This window comes from Stegodyphus dumicola, chromosome 11 (genome assembly GCF_044657685.1).
Source record: "Stegodyphus dumicola isolate Sdum_Otavi_A_Nest chromosome 11, ASM4465768v1".
Taxonomy (NCBI): Eukaryota; Metazoa; Arthropoda; class Arachnida; order Araneae; family Eresidae; genus Stegodyphus; species Stegodyphus dumicola.
In genome coordinates this window covers 163,497,117-163,518,374 of record NC_140778.1, presented here as the reverse complement: position 1 = coordinate 163,518,374, position 21,258 = coordinate 163,497,117, and the positions used below count along the sequence as shown (strand labels likewise).

At 30.6% G+C, this 21,258-nt stretch overlaps 1 protein-coding gene and 2 long non-coding RNA genes across 3 annotated transcripts; 2 read left to right on the top strand and 1 right to left on the bottom strand.

Moving 5' to 3' along the window:
• Positions 1-2,299: 2,299 nt before the first annotated feature.
• On the top strand, positions 2,300-2,964 carry LOC146994504 (uncharacterized). The gene is made up of 2 exons (XR_015043780.1): positions 2,300-2,658; positions 2,759-2,964. It is a non-coding gene; the product is annotated as an uncharacterized LOC146994504 (long non-coding RNA).
• A 130-nt stretch (positions 2,965-3,094) lies between these two features.
• LOC146994502 (uncharacterized) lies at positions 3,095-10,641 on the top strand. Its single transcript, XM_085826202.1, is given in 2 exon segments — positions 3,095-3,569; positions 10,217-10,641. Coding segments are annotated over 2 exon segments (462 nt in total). The 5' UTR covers positions 3,095-3,397; the 3' UTR covers positions 10,507-10,641.
• LOC146994503 (uncharacterized) lies at positions 5,291-9,420 on the bottom strand. The gene is made up of 2 exons (XR_015043781.1): positions 9,175-9,420; positions 5,291-5,459 (listed from the first exon to the last, which is right to left on the bottom strand). It is a non-coding gene; the product is annotated as an uncharacterized LOC146994503 (long non-coding RNA).
• Positions 10,642-21,258: the final 10,617 nt, after the last annotated feature.

The window sequence follows — 21,258 nt, the reverse complement described above, 5'->3', positions numbered from 1 at the left end:
TTTTTCAATGATAGGATTATAATCTAAACCGAATAACATGATTGAAATTAAAAGAAGTATCTTCAAGGGTTGTTCACAAGGATCTTGTAGTGCTCCACTGTTCTGGGGCCTGATAATCGATAAATTTTTAAAGACAGACTTTGATTCGAGGGTCGATTATGCGGACGATTTGGTTTTCCTAATTACAGCTGAATCATTAGCAAAAGTTGAAAATAAATTTAATAACGTTATGAAAATTTTTAATCAATGGTGCTCTGAGGAGCAAATGAAATCAAATGCTGCCAAAACTAAATTTTTATTCTTTCTTAAGTCCAGTCGCCACACTCGGCCCCCTAGATTAAGATTTAACGGTGAAATTTTGAAAATCAATCAAGAATTTAAATATTTAGGTGTTTATTTGGATTCAAAACTCGATTTTAATTATCATCTTAATTATATTCAAAAACGAACTGATTTAATTTTAAATATTTACAAAAGAAGTTACCGATCCAATATTTTGAATAAAAGAAACGATGTTTTAAGACTTCTTTATAATAATGTTTTTATACCCATTGTTATGTATGGAATTACGGCTTGGGGTCGCAGGGCAGGGGAGTTACTACACTTACGTACGAAACTCAATTCCATTCAGCGGAGCTGGCTTCGCGCGCTCACCCGTTGTTTCCACACAGTCTCGAGTGAGATGCTTTGCGTCCTGGCGGGCACTCCGCCTCTCTCGATAATCTACAAGTTTTATTATGATAAAACTATATTAAGAAACAATATTTCGGACTTATTTAATTATGATGAAATCCCAGTTTTTGCTGACTCATTTTCTGTCTTTAATTTACATGTGATCCATCCGGCAAACCGTATTTCTATCAATTATAATATTTATGATCCTTGTTTAACGGAATACCAAATTTTTACTGATGGATCGGGTTATGAGGGCGGGGTGGGTTCGGCTTTTGTTGTATATTATTTTGATACTGAGATCTATCACTATAAATTGGGCCTTGAAAAATATAACTCTTTATCAAGCCGAGCTCATCGCCGTCCTCTATGCCCTTAAATGGATATTGAAAAGTAATTTTACAAGAAATTCTAACTTCTGTATTTTTACAGATTGCACGTCTTGTTTAAATGCACTTTATAATGCAGAAAATAATAATGGTCTGATTATCGATATTAAAGATCTTTTCCAAAAACTATCCTTATCCTTTAATATTAAGTTTGGTTGGGTTAAAGCCCATATCGGAATATACGGTAATGAGAGAGCGGATGTGCTCGCAAAAGAGTCTGCCATAGAGAGCGTTTCGGGGACGCCTTATGTTCAGGGTTAAAAAAAAAATAGCAACTAAAGTTATTTATTCGATTTATTTTAAGCAATGGCAGTTACAATGGAATTCTTCTAAAAGGTGTGTTGGTGTATTTAATTATGGCAAAGCACACGAGGGCTATCTGCCTAAAGGGAGGGATGCCTTTCGTGGAGGACTTTCTAAGGGAAACTGGCTCGTATACACGTTACACATGGGGAAAACCACGAAAACGCCCATGCAGCCAGCCCGTTCGCGGGATTCGAACCTCAGACCGAACTACCAGTGTTCAGCGTCTTTACCGCTCGGCCGCTGGTGGGCTTCTTCTAAAAGGAAAAGTCGCTATTTGAAACATTTAGAACTGATTAGGAAAAAAAAAAAATTATCTTTAATGATTTTGAAGTTAACCAGTTTCTGACCGGACATGGGCGTTTCCCGGGATACTTCGGTAGGTTTAAGATACAGAACGACGATAAATGTAAACTATGTGATCTGTTTGGTGATGCTAAGCATTTCCACGAGGTCTGTCCCTACTTTGATGGCTTAAGAAACAATAAAAATATTGATTTTGAAAACCCCTTTTTATGTTATAAAGATTTCGCACAATTATGTAAATCTGTGATGAAATTTATTGACTGTGAGCGCCGGGCAGTGGGAATCAGTGTATGATATTTGCATTTTATTGCCATCACTAATTGGTATATTTTAATAATTTGTTGTTATCATTGTTTGTGTTTGTTATTCGCTTTTTTGTTTTTGTCTTTAGTGTCTGCTCTTATCTAAATGTTTGTAATTTTTCCTTTTCTTCACTTTTATGCTTATAATTATTATTTACACATTTTATGTTTCATTTTTTCATTTGTTGAAATGGGCATGGCCTGTCATGACCATAAGACCAACTTGTTTGGTTAGGCGGGTCGGGCTGTGCCCACTACTGATACTGATCCCTCTATCCATGGGTTCGTACTTTTTTATCATTTTAAAACCTTTTCATGGATGATGTGTCTTCTGATTTTTATGTATGTTTTTATGATGTGTTTTTTTGACTTTTTGTTTTAATTCACAGGTGAACAAGTACTGCGTCTACCCCGTGGGACGTCCGGAAATCATCACGGAAAGCTTTGGAGATCTAGAAAACTACTTTGGACTCGTTCAATGTCGTGTGATTCCTCCACGGAACCTTTATCTTCCGGTACTTCCATACCGATGCCGGAAGAAACTCAAGTTCCCCCTGTGTCGAACCTGTGCCCTTCATCAAATGCAAGCTCCGTGTACCCACACAGACGACGAGCGAGCTCTTGTTGGAACATGAGTATCGGAGGAAGTCAAGCTGGCGAAAAAGAAAGGATACCGCGTCACACATGTAAGTATTCAAAATTTTTTTTAATCTTTTGTCATAACTCAAATTTATTATTATTATTTAAAATCTTTTGTCATAACTGAAATTTATTACTTTTTTCTAGATTTATGAAGTGTACCATTTCCCGACATCCTCTACTTCCCTGTTCAGATCATACATTGATTTGTTTCTTAAGATCAAGCAGGAAAGTAGTGGATGGCCAACAAATTGTGTGACATCGGATGATAAATTGGGGTATATTCGCCAGTATGAAGAAAGAGAGGGTGTCAAGTTAGACGCAGGAAAGATTTTCAAGAACCCTGGGCGTCGCCAAGTTGGTCCTGAATAGCTTTTGAGGCAGGTAAGATGATTTCTTTTATACCTAACGTTTTGTAAACATTTTTATTTTTAATTCTTTGTCATTTATGTTGAATTTTTTTTTTTTTTTTCAGATGGGGTATGAACGTCAACAAAGGACAGCTTAGCTATGTGCATACGGTGCCAGAATTTAATAAGATGATGGCTGATCCTACCAAAAAAATAAGTTTCCTTAGCGATATTATTAATCTGTAAACTCAATGTATTTTGAGCTGTTAACTCATGACTCTTCTATTTTCAGATCGAAGATGTCTTTTTTCCCACACCTGAAGTCGCTGCCATTTGCTGGGAGTCTGCGAAAGAGTTTCTGCCGCAGGATGCCTCTACCAACATTTTCCTAGCTGCGTTCACAACAGCTTGGGCTCGTCTCAAGCTGTATAGTGAAATGGAAAAATTGGGTAAGGACGTACTGTATCAGGACACAGACTGCATAATATATATCTCGAATGGAAGAAATGATCCCCCGTTAGGAAATTTTCTTGGAGAGTTTACGGATGAACTGGATGGAGATGTCATCAAAACCTTCGTCTCTGCACTGTAAAAAAAAAACCTGTAAGGTAACTAAGAAAACTCATGGAAACTGGGATGCCATGGGTTATTTGAGTAACAGAAACAGGTGTTTTCTTTGTAACATTACAAGAGTTTTGCCTGTAATGGTTACAGATCTTTTTCTTGTAATATCACAGAATATAGTTATGTAAGTAGAACATATTTTTCTCATTTAAATTCCAAACAATATATCTGTAATGGTTACAGATTATTTGAATGTAATATTACAGCAAATAATTATGTAAAAAGAACATGTTTTTCTCATGTAAAATCTCAACAGATATATCTGTAACCGTTACAGGTTATTTGCTTGTATTATTATAGCAAGTTATTATGTGAGTAGAAGATACTTTTCTTACGTAAAATTCCAATGGTTGTATTGTAAAGGTTTCAGATTATTTCCTTCTAATATCCCACTAAGTAATTATGTGTGTAGAATATATTTTTCATAGATAATAATACTAAAGGATATGTCTATAAAAGTAATAGATTTTTTTTTTTTTTTTGTCTAAAATGATGCTTATTATAATAAAATATATTGAAATCAAGATGTTTTGAGTAAAACAATATCTGCATGTGTATATCATTATACAGATATATGCAAGTGAAGCATAATAGTTTGGCTTTTTAAATTAGTCAATTTGACCTCAGAATAGCATTAATTCAACAGCAATATCCTTTTTTTCAAAAAGTAACATTAGTCTGTTGCAGAGTATTTTTGTTTTATGAAGAGAAACTCTGATATTATTGAAAGGCCTTTCATATTATCATTTTGATTAATTTAAAAGTTCAAATTGATATGCTACTCCTTATATTTGCCCTGTAAAATAGCTGAAAAAAATAGTATGTTTTATTTGCATGTTTTAGTGTCAGTTATTAAGATATTTTCTAGAACTTTCTTTTTAGTAATTTTAGCTAAAATAGACACATGTTGCTTTAGATTTAACTTATATGAGTAAACGTGTTGCATGTTGATATGATCATATTATTACAGTAAAAGACATTTTGTGAAATATTTCTATGAAGAACTCAGAACAGCTGTTCTTCATATTTCAAAAATATACTCTCTCCTTCTAAAAAATGACATTTTCAGTAAATTAAAGAATTCAACATAGCAATGAACTTCATTTTGTTACTACAAGGAATTCAAAATTTTGTTCATACGCTTGAATTACAACGTCTAACTAATTTTTTTTTATTCTTATCTGCACTCAGTGTTTGTCAACAGTCTGCTATTGTTTGAAATAATGCATAACTTTTTTACTTACCTTCAAATAATTTCCTTTGAATTAACAGATAGAAGTCTTTCATTAAAAACCTAATGTCATGCTTTTTGAATAAGCATAAAACTTTGCCAATTGACCTTAATTTTTAAAGCCTTGTTTCCCTTAAAATTCTTAATCCAATTATGCCTTTAAGAAATTTATTTCTAAAATTAATACTTCAGTTTAGCTTAAAATTTAATGCATTTTAATTTTACCTATAATTTTTTACAAACATAATATGTAATAAATCTAAGCTTAATATTTACCATTTCGAAAGCGATACTAAAAAAGTATTCCTAGTTATTATAAATTTCGAGATTCACATACAAAATTGTGAAATAAACATGTGACAACAGAAAACAAACTTTATGCTCTCTCTATATTACAGCATGTTAATTAAGAAGTTTATTGAATTTATAATTTTATTGTGAAACACTATGAAGCAAATAATATGCTAATTAAAATACAGAAGTAAAAATAATTTATTACTTAATTCATAAACTTTACATAAAACCTGAAAAAAAGAATTAATTAAAAAATAACATAATATAATTTAATAAACATTTCATAAAAATTCATTTCGACTGCTTGGAAAAAATGAATGGTTTTTCCCCTCTTTGTAAACCATGTCTCCTAAATAAAGAAAAAAGCATTTCTTTTAAAATCATAATCATGCTCTTAAAAAGGCTTATAAAATTATTTTAATAGATGTTTTAAACATGTGCTTATATAACACTTTTAATCATATTTCTTTATAATATCTTAATTAATTAAGAACAGCTTAAATTCTTTAAAAAATTGGATTACAGTGAACCGTCTCATTACGACAAGCTACCTCAGTCAATCACGTTTTAAATTTAGCCAGCATTCCTCATAAAATAACTAATTAGTAAACATAACTTCTCTAGGATGCCCACTATCATTTAAAGATCAAAATTTTCAGGAATCACGTATAGCTAGCTTAGAGAAGGTTCATTGTACAAAAACAGCCAATATTCAAATATTTTCATAAATGAAGCCACCATAGTTATTAAATATAATATACAGTATACTTATATTCAGAATTCAGAACTTGAATAAATTTCTCGAACTGTTTTAGCATTTGAAAAATATTATATTTATTACCTTAAATTTCTAAAACAATATTACATATTCGTTCAAAAGAATCACTGGGACTCGGACAACATTTTCCCCTTAGCTTTCTTTTAGCACAGGATTCTGAATATGTTTTAATGATTTAGGTAATGTTTGTCTTCCTTAAGGCACTCACAAAACAAGTTACCCTAAATGTTTTGTCCGCATAGTGGTCATTTTCATCTTACTAACTGATTTGCTAGTGGATTTTGGGTGCATGGCCTATCATTGATGAAACAATAATAGTGAACAGCTTCAAGAAAATGGGGATATTTAATGCTCTTGATGCCATATTCCCACTTATTTTTACTAATTTTATCATCCGAAAATTAAGAGGGAAAAATTAAACGAATAATTTAATTTCCAAAGGACACAGTCACAGTAGGAATATAACAAATGAAAAGTAACCATGGATAAACTACTACTATCACAATATTATTTATTTAAAAGAAACCTCTATTTCAATAAGAATACACATAATTGCAACATCTAATAAGTTATCTCATTTCTTCTTTATAATTTGAACTTCTGTCATTCTCATTGTTGTTCTTGCAAATCCTTAGGCCTCAGATCATACATAAATAATTAGAGAAGGTTGTGGTCCGATGCTTGCTAGGGTGAACATTCGGCTGATATGGCAAAATTGCACAGTGAATGGCAGTTGGTATTTGCTTTCACTATCATAGATCATTGTTTGTATTAGGCTGACATAATATTCAACAGTTAGAAAAAAAAAGATTCAACGGGGCCTTAAGTGTGCAAAAGTTTGCCTTTGTTAGTATGACGAAAACAATCATTATGTTGATAAATCCATTTTAAAATCTTGGGATATTCATTTTCTGAATGCATTAAAAGGGAGAAAATTCTGTAAATATTTTTTTACTTTTCAGAATCTGGTTCTAAAGTTGGGTGGGGTGGAATATGCAACGCAATACGGTAATTCTGAAGATTATTGCTTGTGGCAGTACAAACTAAACGGTGATAACTTGCATGCTGTAGAAGAAGACACAAATTGCAGTTCCAGATGCATTAAATGCTTTGAGGTCTAGGGAGTAGCAGTGGGCAATACTAAGAGTGAAATTCAAGGTATAGGCAAGTAGGAATGAAAATTACTTTTATCAGATAACTTAAATGGTTATGTTACTAAGCGTTCTTATTGGAATGTAGGTTTCTTTTAAATAATAATACTATGATAGTTACCAGTAGTTCATTCATGAATATTTTTGATTGGTTATGATCTTATTGTAATCACATCCTTCAAAATTAAATTGATTGCTTAATTTCCCCCTTGATTTTCATACTATAATATAAAAGGAGAAAAAAGTCTGCAAGTAAACATAACTCCTCTTTCTCTCTCTATATATAGACATGTATCTTCGTATGCAACTAAGCAAAACAAATGTTACTTTTTCTTCTTTAAAAAAATTGTGTAAATAAATAGGATGAGAATTAAGTTAATTTCAAAGACTTATGACACATGAAATATACATGATCAAAATAAATTAGAAAATTAAGTTCAAATAAATTTTAAGCTAAATTATGTGTTGCAATGTAAGTTGCAATAATTCAGTTGTAATAATTAATGCTAACAAAACCAAACATCATATTCCCATTCTGCAAAGTATAAAAATTCTTCTGCAAAACTGAAAAAATGACCAACACTTTGGCTTATTTGATAACTTTCAAATTCACTCCTTTGTTTGCATTTAGAATTTATAACTTTAATTTTCCACAGAAATTTGTTTTTGATTTTAAAAAATTTCACTGGCATAATTTCATTCACTTCAGCGTATATTAATAGATGCAGAAGGTTTTTGTACCTTACATAATTTTAAATCTTATGTAAACTAATGTAATTAATAACAAAATAGCATGGGACCTTTCGTAATTAGAACTTGCAAATCCACTTCACTAGTCTTTCATAACTTTGCTTTTCTTTTATTAACAAGAAATATTGCATTCAGTTATTTAATTTAAGATATCAAAAATAATGCTACTGAAAGGCATGAATACTTACTTAAATTTGAAATTAAATTGGTTGACTTAAAATAATATTTAAAAAAATAAATCTTCATATATACGTCTAAAAATCAGACCTTATTAATTTTCTTTTATTTGAACGATATCTGAATTCTGCCTTAGTTTGGACTAGTAAATCATTGGGCAATTAAATGCCAAGCTATAAGAGAACTAATGTAGTTTACAAATGCACTGAATTTTATTTCCGCATTAACTTTCAAAGAAAGTAAAATTTTCTGCATATTTGCATCGTTTGGATTGATAGAATATGGCAAAGCATGCAAAGGCTATCAGCCTAAAGGGAAGTATATATTCATGGGCGGTTTTGTAAGGAAACGTAGCTTGCATTTCCATTTATTCATGTGTGTATATATATATATATATATTTACATTGTTAATGCTAAAATCAATGCTTCATTAAAAATTCATTATTATTTTATTTTTAATACAACATGGATACAGAATTGTTTTAAATTCCAATAAACAATAATAATTTATTTTTAAGAAAACTTATTTTATGATTTATATATTATATTACATGAATAAGGGAAACATTCGTCAAGAAATGTATTAAACTTGTATTAGCAGTTTCATGCTATCCTAGTAACAAGACTATCATACTTCAAAACTGTATTAAAACTGGGCAAAATAAAATCAACATAAATTCTACATTAAATGTTTAAAAACTTATAAGTATGCAATGGTAGTTATATATACAATATAATATATGTTGTTATTTATAAAATATTAATGAAATGATATTTTTGGAAATAATGCACAAAATTTTAGTTTTGTTTTATAATTAGTTTAACGAATTGTTAGAAAAATATTTTAGGTCATTTCCATTTTTTCCCTGTTGATATTGGTATATTAAAATATATGGAATAATTAAGTTGCATCTAGTTAGTAAAATAAAACATTACGAAAAGTATGATACGGCATATTTTTTATCAGTATAATTACTTCATTTTGGAATTATAATATTTTCGTAAGAAATTAATACCACTAAAAAAATATTATTACACTAAAGGAATAAACGAGATTCTCGACCGCGTTGTTCAAGTTTTTGTAATTTTACTTCATAACACACTCGTACATAAACATATTAGACTGAATTATAAACCAGGTATAACTAATTAGGTAATCTTAGAAAAAGAATAAACTAAACCTAGTAAGCAAAAAATATATACATTACATTCTTTTGATACTTTGATACAGAAGTATTTATACAGGGGGTCTACTGCATTCGCAGTACTTCCCTGTAAACCTGATGTAATTCCAGAATGGACATGGTGATGAAAAATGCCAGAATAAATCCCATTCAGGGAGCAGTGAGCGGGAGGAAAAAGAAGAAAATAACAGCAGTCAGGTGTGTCGCCCTCTGGTGGTGGTGATTACATTACATTCAGAATTCTAAATGTTTATATAAACGTTTCTCGCAAGGCCTGCCGGGAAAAAGATGTCAAACGTTGTTTGGTCAGACGATTGGAAAAGAACGCTAACATGATTAGTTTTGTTTTCAACAACCACATTACCATTTCAATTAAATACCACAAACAGTGATTAAATTTTGGAATAATTAGTTTTAAATAATAATACGGGCAATTTAAGGCGTAATTTATCGGATGCACAATGACAAAATACTACTATTAGATCTGCATTTGGAATAAATATTTTGCACTCTTTCAACTCATTAGACATTACGAACACTGATATTAATTAATCGCAAAGCTTAAACGTTTAAATACTTACTCACTACATATAACAGTGCAAAGTGCATGAGAATAATCTGCATAAAATGAACAAAAAATATTTCAAGTAGTAATTGTAAACATTTTCTTACTTACTTGCGCTATACAACCAACATGCATTCAGCCATGTTTTTTTTTTCTGCAACTAGCTTTCAAACACTTATCTCCTGATTGGCTAATTTCCAGTCAGTCACGAGATTCTTCCGCGCGGCTACTGAAACATTATCTGTAATGCTACAAGCAAATCAGCTGTTACCGCTACAGTTTGCTTTCAACCTGTTACCATTACAGGAAATTCTTCTGTAACTTTTTGATTTCTGTAACTTTACAAAACTTTTGCCTGTAAAGAGCGAACTTTTTTTTTACCGTGATGGTAAGGACCTTTAAAAGGTTCTTTATTTAATGCGTACCAAAAATGTTTAATGCATGTTTTTTTTTTTTCTATTATCTCTTTTTCTCATGATTTTTTTTTTTTTTTTTTTTCAGGAGGTCCCAAGAACTATGCTTATCAGGCGGCAACTAGGAAAACCTGCTGCAAAGTTAGAGGATTTTCCTTGAACTTTCGCAATTCTCAGTTGCTGAATTTTGAAAGTATCAAACGCTTGGTCTGCAGTCTGGACGAAAAAGAAAATATCTTTATTCATAACCCCTCCAAAATCACTCGAGAAGCGAAAAGAAGAAAGGTGATGAATAAACCCGAGACAAAAATTTACAGAATTGTATTAGATAAACGGGTGATTCAAAAAGACTTGAGCACATTGCCGTATGGTTATTAGCATATTGAAGAACTTTTTATGTTAGAACCTTATCTGAAAATAAAATTTTGTATGTGAAAAAAATATGTATATATATGTGCAGAATCATACATTTGTGTCTGTATAAAAAACTTATTTAGAAAAAAAATAAATAGAAGTTTGAATGATAAAATTATGGTGTTTTTCTTATTTGAAAGGATTTCAAGAAATGTAAGTTTTTTTTTAAATATTTTTTAGAAAATAAGGGTTATGATTATGTATATATATTACTTTAATCAGAAAAAAATGATTTTATATATTAACTTTATCAAAGAAAAACATAACACAAATAATCAGCCATTACTTTTATTCACATTTCATTACAATTTCAGCCATAGTTTCGAAGAGGATTTTCTTTTAGGTCTAGCTAGCATACATAGTTTTTACATTAATTAAATGTTTGTTTTTCACAAAGTCTTGAGGAACGTTATTAATATTTTAAAGCAAAATTTTCTCTTATAATATTTTGCATTAATAATTCATTTCAAGTCTCTTGCTCAGTTTTAGATATATTTAAAAATTATTAAATAAATTTAAATTCAAATTAGAAGAATAAATTGTATAAATATTCTTAACATTTCTTATTTTTCCATAGTAACCACAGATGGAGGACCTGAGACTATCTGTGGAAAATAAGCAAGTTTCAGGTTATCACACCTTCACGCACTTTCACTGGTATATACGTATATACGATTGCTTGCTAGGATAAAAGGAATATTTTCTCACTAAAACAATATGATTTGCGATAGTTCCCAAGATAGTTTACTTTTTTTAATAAAATATCTTTTTAACTTAGAAAATTTCTTATTTTATTTGCAACTTCGGGTATTTTTGATCCAGAGTTTATTTGACGCTACGGATATAAATAATATTTCACAATTTACTTGATATAATGATAGAACTAATTAACTAAACGTGAAGCAAAAACTTGTTTATTTGATAATCATAATTACAGACTTCTAAGTTTTTGTCATGTAATTTTCCGCTTTTGTGTATAGCCATGAGTAAGGAAAGCCGCGAGTTTATTAATTGTGCCATAATGATATTGTTTTCTTTAAAATCTAAGAAAATATCAGTATATTTTACTATTCCACTACTTATTTTCGGGGGGGGGGGGCTAAGAGCAAATAAACAGGTGCTCTTAGAAATTCCTGCATTGAAAAATTATAAGAGCATTAATGAAAAAAAGACATCGGATTTTGACAGTTTGATTCTTATGATTTTATTAATCTCTATAGCTTTACTTCTTTCTCTTTCTATACATATAGAAAGAATTAAACAGTGACTCTAGTCAAATGCTCATGATGATTACTTATTTTTTTTAATTTTATTTAATGTGACTGTGGCAAAGCACTCGAAGGTTACCTGCCTAAGGGTAGAGATGTCTTTGTGGAGGAATTGCTGAGGGAAACTGTCTCATATATATGTTACACATGGGGAAAACAAAGAAAACGCCTACGCAGTGAGCTCGTTCGCCGAAACTCGAATTCTCAGCCGAATTATCAGTGTTCAGAGACTTTATTGCTCGTTCGCTGATGGGCCAACGCTCTTGATGCGTTTTATTGAATATAAGTTTTGTATGTGCAGTAGGAAAATTTAAAATATTTTTTTCAAAATATTATAGTTAAATAGAGGCAATGCATAGTTTTACTAAACATTTTCTATCAGTATTACTTTCAGTGTAGTTACCTAATGCAGAAACATATAGTTTTATACATATTTATATTTATAATTTGGTTTTCGATATAATGATTTAAGATTTCTCAGAATTCTATACTGTCTGAAATTTTACTTTTCAGTATAATAATATGCAGTTATTTTTAAAGGGTGTAAGGGGTGAAAGTTTTGAAATATGAAAAGAAAAAAATTATGTTTGCGCTCAAAAAAATGCAAATGGTAACGAATTTTAAAATAAAATTGTGTAGAACTGATCATGATTAGATTCATCTTCTTTCAGTTAGGTTTTTCTCAAGAATATTGATGTGTTCAAGAACACACATGCTCAAAGTGCAAATGTTAGAAATTATATAAAACATGCACTGAAGTAGAAGTAAGCTTTTCAACAGAAATTCAACTAATTTCAACGAATACCCGGGATAATATGATCACAATCTATCTGAATATTTAAAAAAGTCTTGGCAGGTTTGCTTTCTATAGGCTCATATTTATTATTACGTACACGTGTGACTGTTATTTTTTTATACAGAGAATGTTTTTTCCATCTAGGGTTTGCAACAAAAAATTAACGATTTTAATTTCCGTAAAACAAAATACAAAGCAGACATTCTAAGGCAAAACTGAAGTGTAAAATTATTTTTATTCACCAAAATGCACAATATATTTCTACTTCAACTAAAAGAAGCAAAATTAAGTTTTGTTCACGTGGCTGGCTGGCTCAGTTAGAAATAAATATATAATCTTTTATTCCTTCTTTCCTCTAAGAAACTAAAATTCAACAAGATACTTCTTTTTTACAAAGCAAAACTCGTAATTTATCAATTTCAATAAAAAATACTTTTTACTATTTGCATATTGTAGAACATAGGAGAGCTACTTATTGCAAACATACCAGGGCTGCCATCGTGAAGGGCTTTCTAAGGGAAACTGACTTTACACGAAACACCTATGATCCAGTCATCCCATTCACCTATGTTCGAACCTAAATCAAATTATCGGCAAGTGTTTTATCATTCGGCTATTAGCAAGGTTTAACTAGACGAAACCAATTTAAAAATTTTATTCGCATACAGTACTAAACTCGACACTCGCAATAAGAGAATTCTAGTCTTACTATATTTCTTGTGCTCTGTAATTAGCTAATTTTAATGCAATTAGCAGGTAATATCGATATTGGAAAAATTTAAATGTAAACTGCACTTTCGAATTTTCTTTCGCATCGTTCTAAATTTTACAGCGTGAGCCAAGTTATACGAACAGATAATAGTTATACATGTCTAGGGCGTACTGACTCTCCTGGATAGCGGAAAAGAAGTCTTTTTCATCAAAGGTGCCATATATAATACGGGCCCACCAACGGCCGAGCGGTAACGTCGCTGAACACTGGTAGTTCGGTCCGAGGTTCGAATCCCGCGAACGGGCTGGCTGCATGGGCGTTTTCGTGGTTTTCCCCATGTCTAACGTGTATACGAGCCAGTTTCTCTTAGAAAGTCCTCCACGAAGGCATATCCCCTTAAAAGTAGATAGCCCTCGAGTGCCTTGCCGTAATATAATAAAACCAAACCATATATAATACGTAGAATGACAATGCACATTGCCTTTCATTCTTATCGTCCCTCACCTAATTTTCATCGTATATCCTATTCTTTCTTTTAGTCGTTTCACATTACCTCTTCTTTTCAACATGCACCCTATTTGAAAATACTTCATCTGTTTTTAGAAATAGAGCTAAACTTTTCTCAGTATCGTAAGAGAAAGACGTTCAACCGAATGTAAGAACGCATTTCTGTGAGTACAATTTTGTAGGAAAATCTTTTGCAAAATGCTTCAATTTTATAACAAATATGTGCATAATATATACAAAATTTAAGAACGGATTTTATAACCATACATATATTTACAAATTCGTTTTTCAAAATCGTAGTTTTTTTTTTTTTTTTTTTTTTTTTTTTTTTTTTTTTTTTTTACCCTAAAGGGGCGCTAGGACAGAGGGGCTACTAGTCTAAAAACGACATTTTATAGCGTTTCACTATAAACGGCGAATCAACTTTTAAATTGTTGCCACCAAATATTATCGTCCAGTATATTTAAAGAAAACCATTAAGAATCTTAATGAATATATGTCTTGCATTATTAAAAATACAGTACCTAAAGCCGTCAAATTAAGAATAACTTAATCCTTCACTCGAATATGCAACCTGGAAACTGGAATTTTTAAGTTCGAATTTATTTTATTATCTCTTGCATATTTTGTAAAACTTTGACGAATTTTTGATTAGGAAAGTCAACTGTTTCAAAGAGAACAGTGGTAACGCTGTAATGAATAAAATATTTTTATCTCCAGAGTGCGAGACTGTTTATCGGAAATTTTAAAGATATGCTGTTTTTAAATATTTTATGATATTGCTGTTGAACTGGAATTTATGTGCTTTAATTGCGAAGAACATGGTATTTAATAAATAAAGGTAACACACAAAGCGTAAAAAAAGTCCATTTGAGCGTAATATAAAATCTGAAAGCTTCGGGATTTTATTTTAATGTTTTTAATTTTATAATTCCTTTTTGAAATCCAAATGAGCGTTAGTACAGAAAGGCTGTTAGTTTCGAAACGGCATTTTGCGTCGAATCACATTAAATGCCCGAATTACTTTTCAAACTGTTGCCACCAAATATTATCGCCCTGTATTTATTTAAAGAAACTAAATAATGAGAATCTACATGAACGTAAGTATGTTTCTCGCATTGCAGAAAAACAACGTTACCTGGAGTCATCACATTTCGGATCACATAGTCCTGCACCCGAACAAGGACACTTGGAAGGCCGAATTTAGAATCTGGAATATGTTTTTATTGTCTATTTCATATACTGTAAAACTTTATCGGATTTTTAAAAACTCAACAGTTTCAAAGCGAGCAATCGCAACACTGTAAGGAACAAAACATTTTTGTTTACAGCCTGCGAGCCTGTGTATCGGAAATTCTAATGATATGCTGTTTCTAAATATTTTTAGCCCAACGTGACGTTAACCCAAATGCTTTCGAAACATGTATGTGTCTGTAAATGGGGATAAAAAAAAAAAAAAAAAAATGCCCGTTTGAACTAATATAAAGTCTGTTTTCATTTTTTATTTATTGTTTTGGGTACTGAACCCAGTTTTACATAACTTTTCAACCAAATATTTTGCGCTAGCATTATTTTCTTATTTTTTCTAATACGTTTTAGAAAAGTATTTAAAATAAATGGATCTTATATCAACCAGTTAAAGAAAGTGCGTAATTGTCATAAGAAAAACTGAAGCAAGGAGGATAAAAAGTTTCGCAGGTCGTATTTTTAAACTAATCTAATTAGCTTATTATAAGAAAAAGACTGTTATTATTATTTTTTTTTTTGCTATGATAATAATAGAAAAATAATGAGAATAAAGATGCCTGCAGATTTCTTTATGTAGAGTAATATATTTATATTAAAATAAATTTCATAATCGTTAATTTTAATAAAACAGAATTATATTTGCATGATGTTTGCATATTTCATAAAAAGCATGTGCATATTTGTATCCTGCAAAATAATTTGTTACAATTCTACAGGGTATTTGAATGGGCTTCAGACTTGCTTGTTTGGGGGCTTGCTTGTTATTTCATAAAATCACAAGCAAATATTTATATTATATACAATATGCTGCCATTATTTACTTTTTTATACAACTGAATGAATTTTAAAATATTTATTCATCTTCTTGAATTTATTTCATAGCTGTAAAATTATTTTCGATTATATTTTGGCGAAATAAATAGTTAGTTTTGAGAAGGAAAAATGATATTTCAAATGATTTTATCATTTCTATTTTAGAATAATGGCTCTTTATCCGGGGACATCTTAAAAAGGGTACAAGCGGTTATGATTTTAATGTAAGAAATTAACTGAATAAAATTAGACTTTCAGTTATGGACTATTTCGTCTACGAATGCACGAGAGACGTGTGAAATTTAAGTGTCTGCAAAGCGATTACGTGAAAAAAGTGCTACTGAATGTGCTATTTCTTACCTTGCTAAAGAAAATTTAGAGAAATAAGACGGTTCCTAGCACTTATAAAAGATGATGAAACGATCGAAAACGGCGTTTAAAAACTTAAAAATGCAACTTCTGTGTAGTTAGTGCTTGAAAGTAATATTTGAAATCTCTCCTGCAAAATTTTGATTCAAAATACATATCAGTTAATTTGCGTCAGACGAGTATAGATTTTTTATTCTAATAACACACTGAAAAACATATTATTCATTGACATATTTATTTCTTTTGCAGAACGAAAAGAAATTTGCTTCATACATTTGTAATAAAATGAGTCAAAAAACTGTCGTTGTGCTGAAGCATCTTTTATTTTTATTTATTTATTTGAAATTGGAACCATGGTTCTGGCCAGAACGGTTCTATGGGAAAAAATTGTTTAGTCTTGCAATCTTTTTGAAGCATGTGTACATTACAACTATCAGGAATCTACTACCAAAATGCACTTTAATTAACGATAATTGCATATTAATTTAGTGAATACTATGTCTTTTTGTTACTATATAATATCAAGAATACATTTTTAGAACTGGGAAAGGAAAATTATATTTAGAATTGAAAGAAAATATGAATTTCACAAATTTTTCGCATTTTACAAAATATTTAAGAATTAATAAAGCAATATTGAAATAAAATATGAAAAGATATTAAAACACAAAGTAAATTCTAACAAATGATCAATATAAAAGAATTTTGCTTTTTTATAATATTTATTGCATCAATTCTTTTTATTTGTCCCCAAATTGATTTCTTTCTCAATGTATTTTTGCTCCGAAAGTGAATACAAAATCGTACGATTAGTATCATTGACAGTAATAAGAATAATATTACCACATTTGTATTAATTACGGAAATATGAGCAGTTCCGCTTTAAAAGTCCTCAGTTGAAGCTTTTCTGCTCTTAGGCATACGGCCAAGAGTATTAATTACGAGATTAACATCACTGGAAATGTAAATCACAATAGTAAGCATTGATTGTTATTGATGCCCTATTAAAACATATAATATTATAATAATTATCTCAAAAGGTGATACGTCTACCAACGGCCAAGCAGTAAAATTGCTGAACACGGGTAGTTCGGTTCGAATCCTAGCGAATGGGTTGGCTGCATAGACGTTTTCGTGAGTTTTCCATTGTGTAACATGTATAGAAGCCATTTTCTCTTAGACAGTTCTCCATGAAGGCCTCCTTCCTTTGGCACATAGCCTTCGAGCGCTTTTCAAGTAAACCAAACCAAAGAGAAATATTTCAAAGGAAGCATAGATATTAAATTTTAAATACTTCTATTTTGTTCATAGGCTGTGAAATTATTTGAGTGGATGTGAAGGAAGGATGCCATAAAATACATGCATATAATTGGCCTTTTTAGTAAACCCCAATCATAAGTATTAACTAATGAATTTAAAAATAAAGGGAAATCAGTACCTAATTTAACATAGCTCATCAGTCCTTCGTCATAAATAACATCCATTAGCGGCCGAGTAGTAACGTCACTGAACACTAGTAGTTTGATCTGGAATTGAGTTTTCCCACTTGTAAAGTAAATACGAGCCAGTTTTCTTTAAAAGGTCTTCCAAGAAGGCATCCCTTCGCATACAGAGACAGCCCTCCTTTGTTTTAATTAACCGCAGTCGTAAATAACAAATTGTTTTCCCATCCAAAGTCCTCCATGAAAGTTGTCTATCTTTACCTGAGCATCTAATTGTGTCATTTCAAATCTTGATATAGGCAAATAATCGGAAATTCTTTTTTCTTTTTCGAAATTTTTTGCATCACCCAGATCACCATCATATGTTTTCCACCTTCGTATAATGCTTGCGACGATTTTATAAAAAGCTATTTACATTTCTTTTCTACTAACAACTATTTTTCATAATTATTTACTCTTACCTGCTGAGAATTTTATGTCCCAACCGTTTCGAAATTTGAAAATCACATCTTCATAACAGTAAAATATTCATAATCAAATATCATTTGGACCTTTTTATTCGATAACACTTTCAGTAAAACGGAAGTAATTTGCTTAGGGTAAAAAATGCATCATACGATTTCATGTACTTTCAGTACTTTATTTTATCAACGCCAAAAAGCTATTTAATCAAATACGATATTATTTGCGAATGATTTTCATATCATGCCAAGGAAGTTTCTCAGTAGTTCGTTTTAAACGAGAAATCAGAAGAGTAAAACTAATTTTTCTTTAAGGAAACGCACCTTGTCCACATATTTCAATAATAAAATGTCCATACTTCACATTCACACAACTAAATGAATTTCGATACAAACATATAAAAGACATATTAGTTTGAAACTGAATTACAAGATTTGAACTCTTTCAAAAATCTCATTTTTATTTCGGAACAATTATTCAAAATATATAATGAAGTAACTCTTTTTGTGAACTGCTATAATAATTTTAAAAAATACAATATTTTTAATCAATGCGCACAGCTGAAACAAAAATTATATCAAATTTCTCTGTTTTTACAGTCATTGTTAGATACCTGTTTAAGTATTTATTCTATGCTAAAAGAAATTATTTGTAAATTAGGTGATGCTGAATTCTTTAAAAGTTATTCATGGGTTCCTTGCAAATTACATTTACTTTTGCAGAAGAAATTTTGCTTCACAATTTTTTCGCATACATAAAGGTTTGTTTTGAAGGCTTTTTCTAGTTTCGGCACGAAAATTGCCCTCAGGTCGGCAGATGGTACGGCTGGATTTGATGTTTTTATTTATGACGCTCCCACTGTAACATCTTTCTCTAACGATCGCTGTTTCCCCACTACCAATTAAGCGCGACAGGAGGTCGGAGGGAACGACAGTACAGAATATTCCGTCCTCAACGATTTTGAGACGGAAAATGTAAGGAAGAAAAAATCGTTTGAAACGCTTTCGGATTCATCAAAAGCTGGCAAAATAATCCGTGTGTGACGACTCGGAAAGCCATCTTTCAATACGGAAAAATCCGTTCGTAACGCTGAGAGGATTAAATCACTGAGAAATATATGAGATTTCAGTTTTAAACTAATTCTGTTAATATTTGCAATACATTTCATCTAATAATTAATGCTTTGTGCTTTAATTTCATCATTGCATTAGAAAAAATGTTTTATTTGTTTCTCTATATACTATTCAAATAAATAATTAATGAATTTAAAATTACGAACATTTTGTAATAAATGTGACAACTTGTCTTATTTTATTCTATATCTGAAAAGAATGTGGTTTAAATATAAATTATTTACATAATCTTTGGATGGAAAAACTATCATGTAGTATATTTAAACAAAAGATCTACTGGAAGATTTTTTTATAGTTTTTGCATGTTCAGAATTTTTAATGTGTATATAAGTTTGTTCTGAATAGTTTTGAAAAATATATTGCACCCACACTAAATTTAAATAACAAATTTTTATCCTGTGAAATACACTTTTTACAACAAACTTTTTACAAATTTTAACATGAATGAGCCCTTGTGAAGCTGCCAAGGTATTTTCATAGAAAGATAATATCAATTTAAGGCTTAAAAATGACTTCAAAAATGGATTCCAGGCTTCTCTAGTGTAGATATGAGCCAATTTTCCCCAGAAAGTCTTTCACAAAGACATCCATCGTTTTAGGTTGATAGCCCTTACGCGCTATAATGAAATAAATTAAACCAAGAGCTTGGTAAGGATGTGATATTTTTTTCTTTATTATTATTATAAATCTCGTTTTTTAAAGGTGTCAAGATTTTTAATAAATCGCCAATGTAAACTATTCTGAAACATCTGACACCCCCAACAATGATGATTTACAGTTTGCTTGTAATGAAAAGAGTTTCGAGGAAACCATGTTAACATATTTCTTACCATGCAAATGCTAATAATTCATATTCACTCAGAATTCTCTCATCACAAGAAAAGCTCTCAGTAATGTTATTGAATGTTAATGAACTTTATTTATGTTTTAATCTTAAAATTCTTAATTTACTGAGAAGTAAGGAAGATGCTTGCTATATCTTTCTTTCAAGAAATGCACATATTTTACAACACATTCGAATATGCAAAAATGGACATTAAATAAAATTCAGTGAAACATCAGTGAAAGCATTTAGAGGTGTAGCTTGAAAATTTGCAAATGAAAGAAAAGTATATGTTTTAACAGCCGGTTTAGTGGTTTCAGAATACTGTTTGTAACAGCATAAAATGAAAGAACACTAAAATAATGTGACTATTCACTGAAACATTTTTACGAGAGAGATGTATTCTCTGGATATGATCTGCCAACCAAATCAATACTGTATATATGACAAGTTATGCTAAAAAACTGAAAAATTCTTTCTCGCTCAGTTTCTAAATAGAGAGCCATCCACACTCATGCCAAAAGTTGTCGACCGTCTACAAGAGGGAGTGACAATTTATTCAAACTTCTGGTGAGAATATGAAAGACTGCTTACAGACATTTTTCTGTGGAACATAAATTTCATTTTCTTGATCTAACAATAGTTGCTCATATATAAAATATAGAAACACTGTGGGGCTCCGCTAAGTGGTGGAATAAAAATCGAAGCGGCACGTTTCACTATCATCATGAATCTTACTTTGCAGAGTTAATATAGCAAAAATCTTTGAGACTTTGGAAGGCTTCTTATGCCATATTAAAAGCAATTGAGGAGGCAGGGCAGCAACAAAGCGTACATGAGACATGAACTTGGCAATAATTCTGATGCTAGCTTGATATTTAAAAAAATGGAAGCTGCAATACAAAAGAAGTATCGTAACATTTTTAAAACTAAGTTTCTGTTTTGTTCAAATTATCTTTGAGTTCAACAATGATGATTTACAGTTGCCATGTCAGTATATTTTTATTTTGACGTCCTCCAATTATGAATATCTTTTAATTTCTTTTTTAAATATAGAAATGTGTTATTGCTATGTATTACATATGTTTTAGGTAATTTCATAAAACTCTACATTATGTAGTAAGGACTTGAAAATTTACTGAT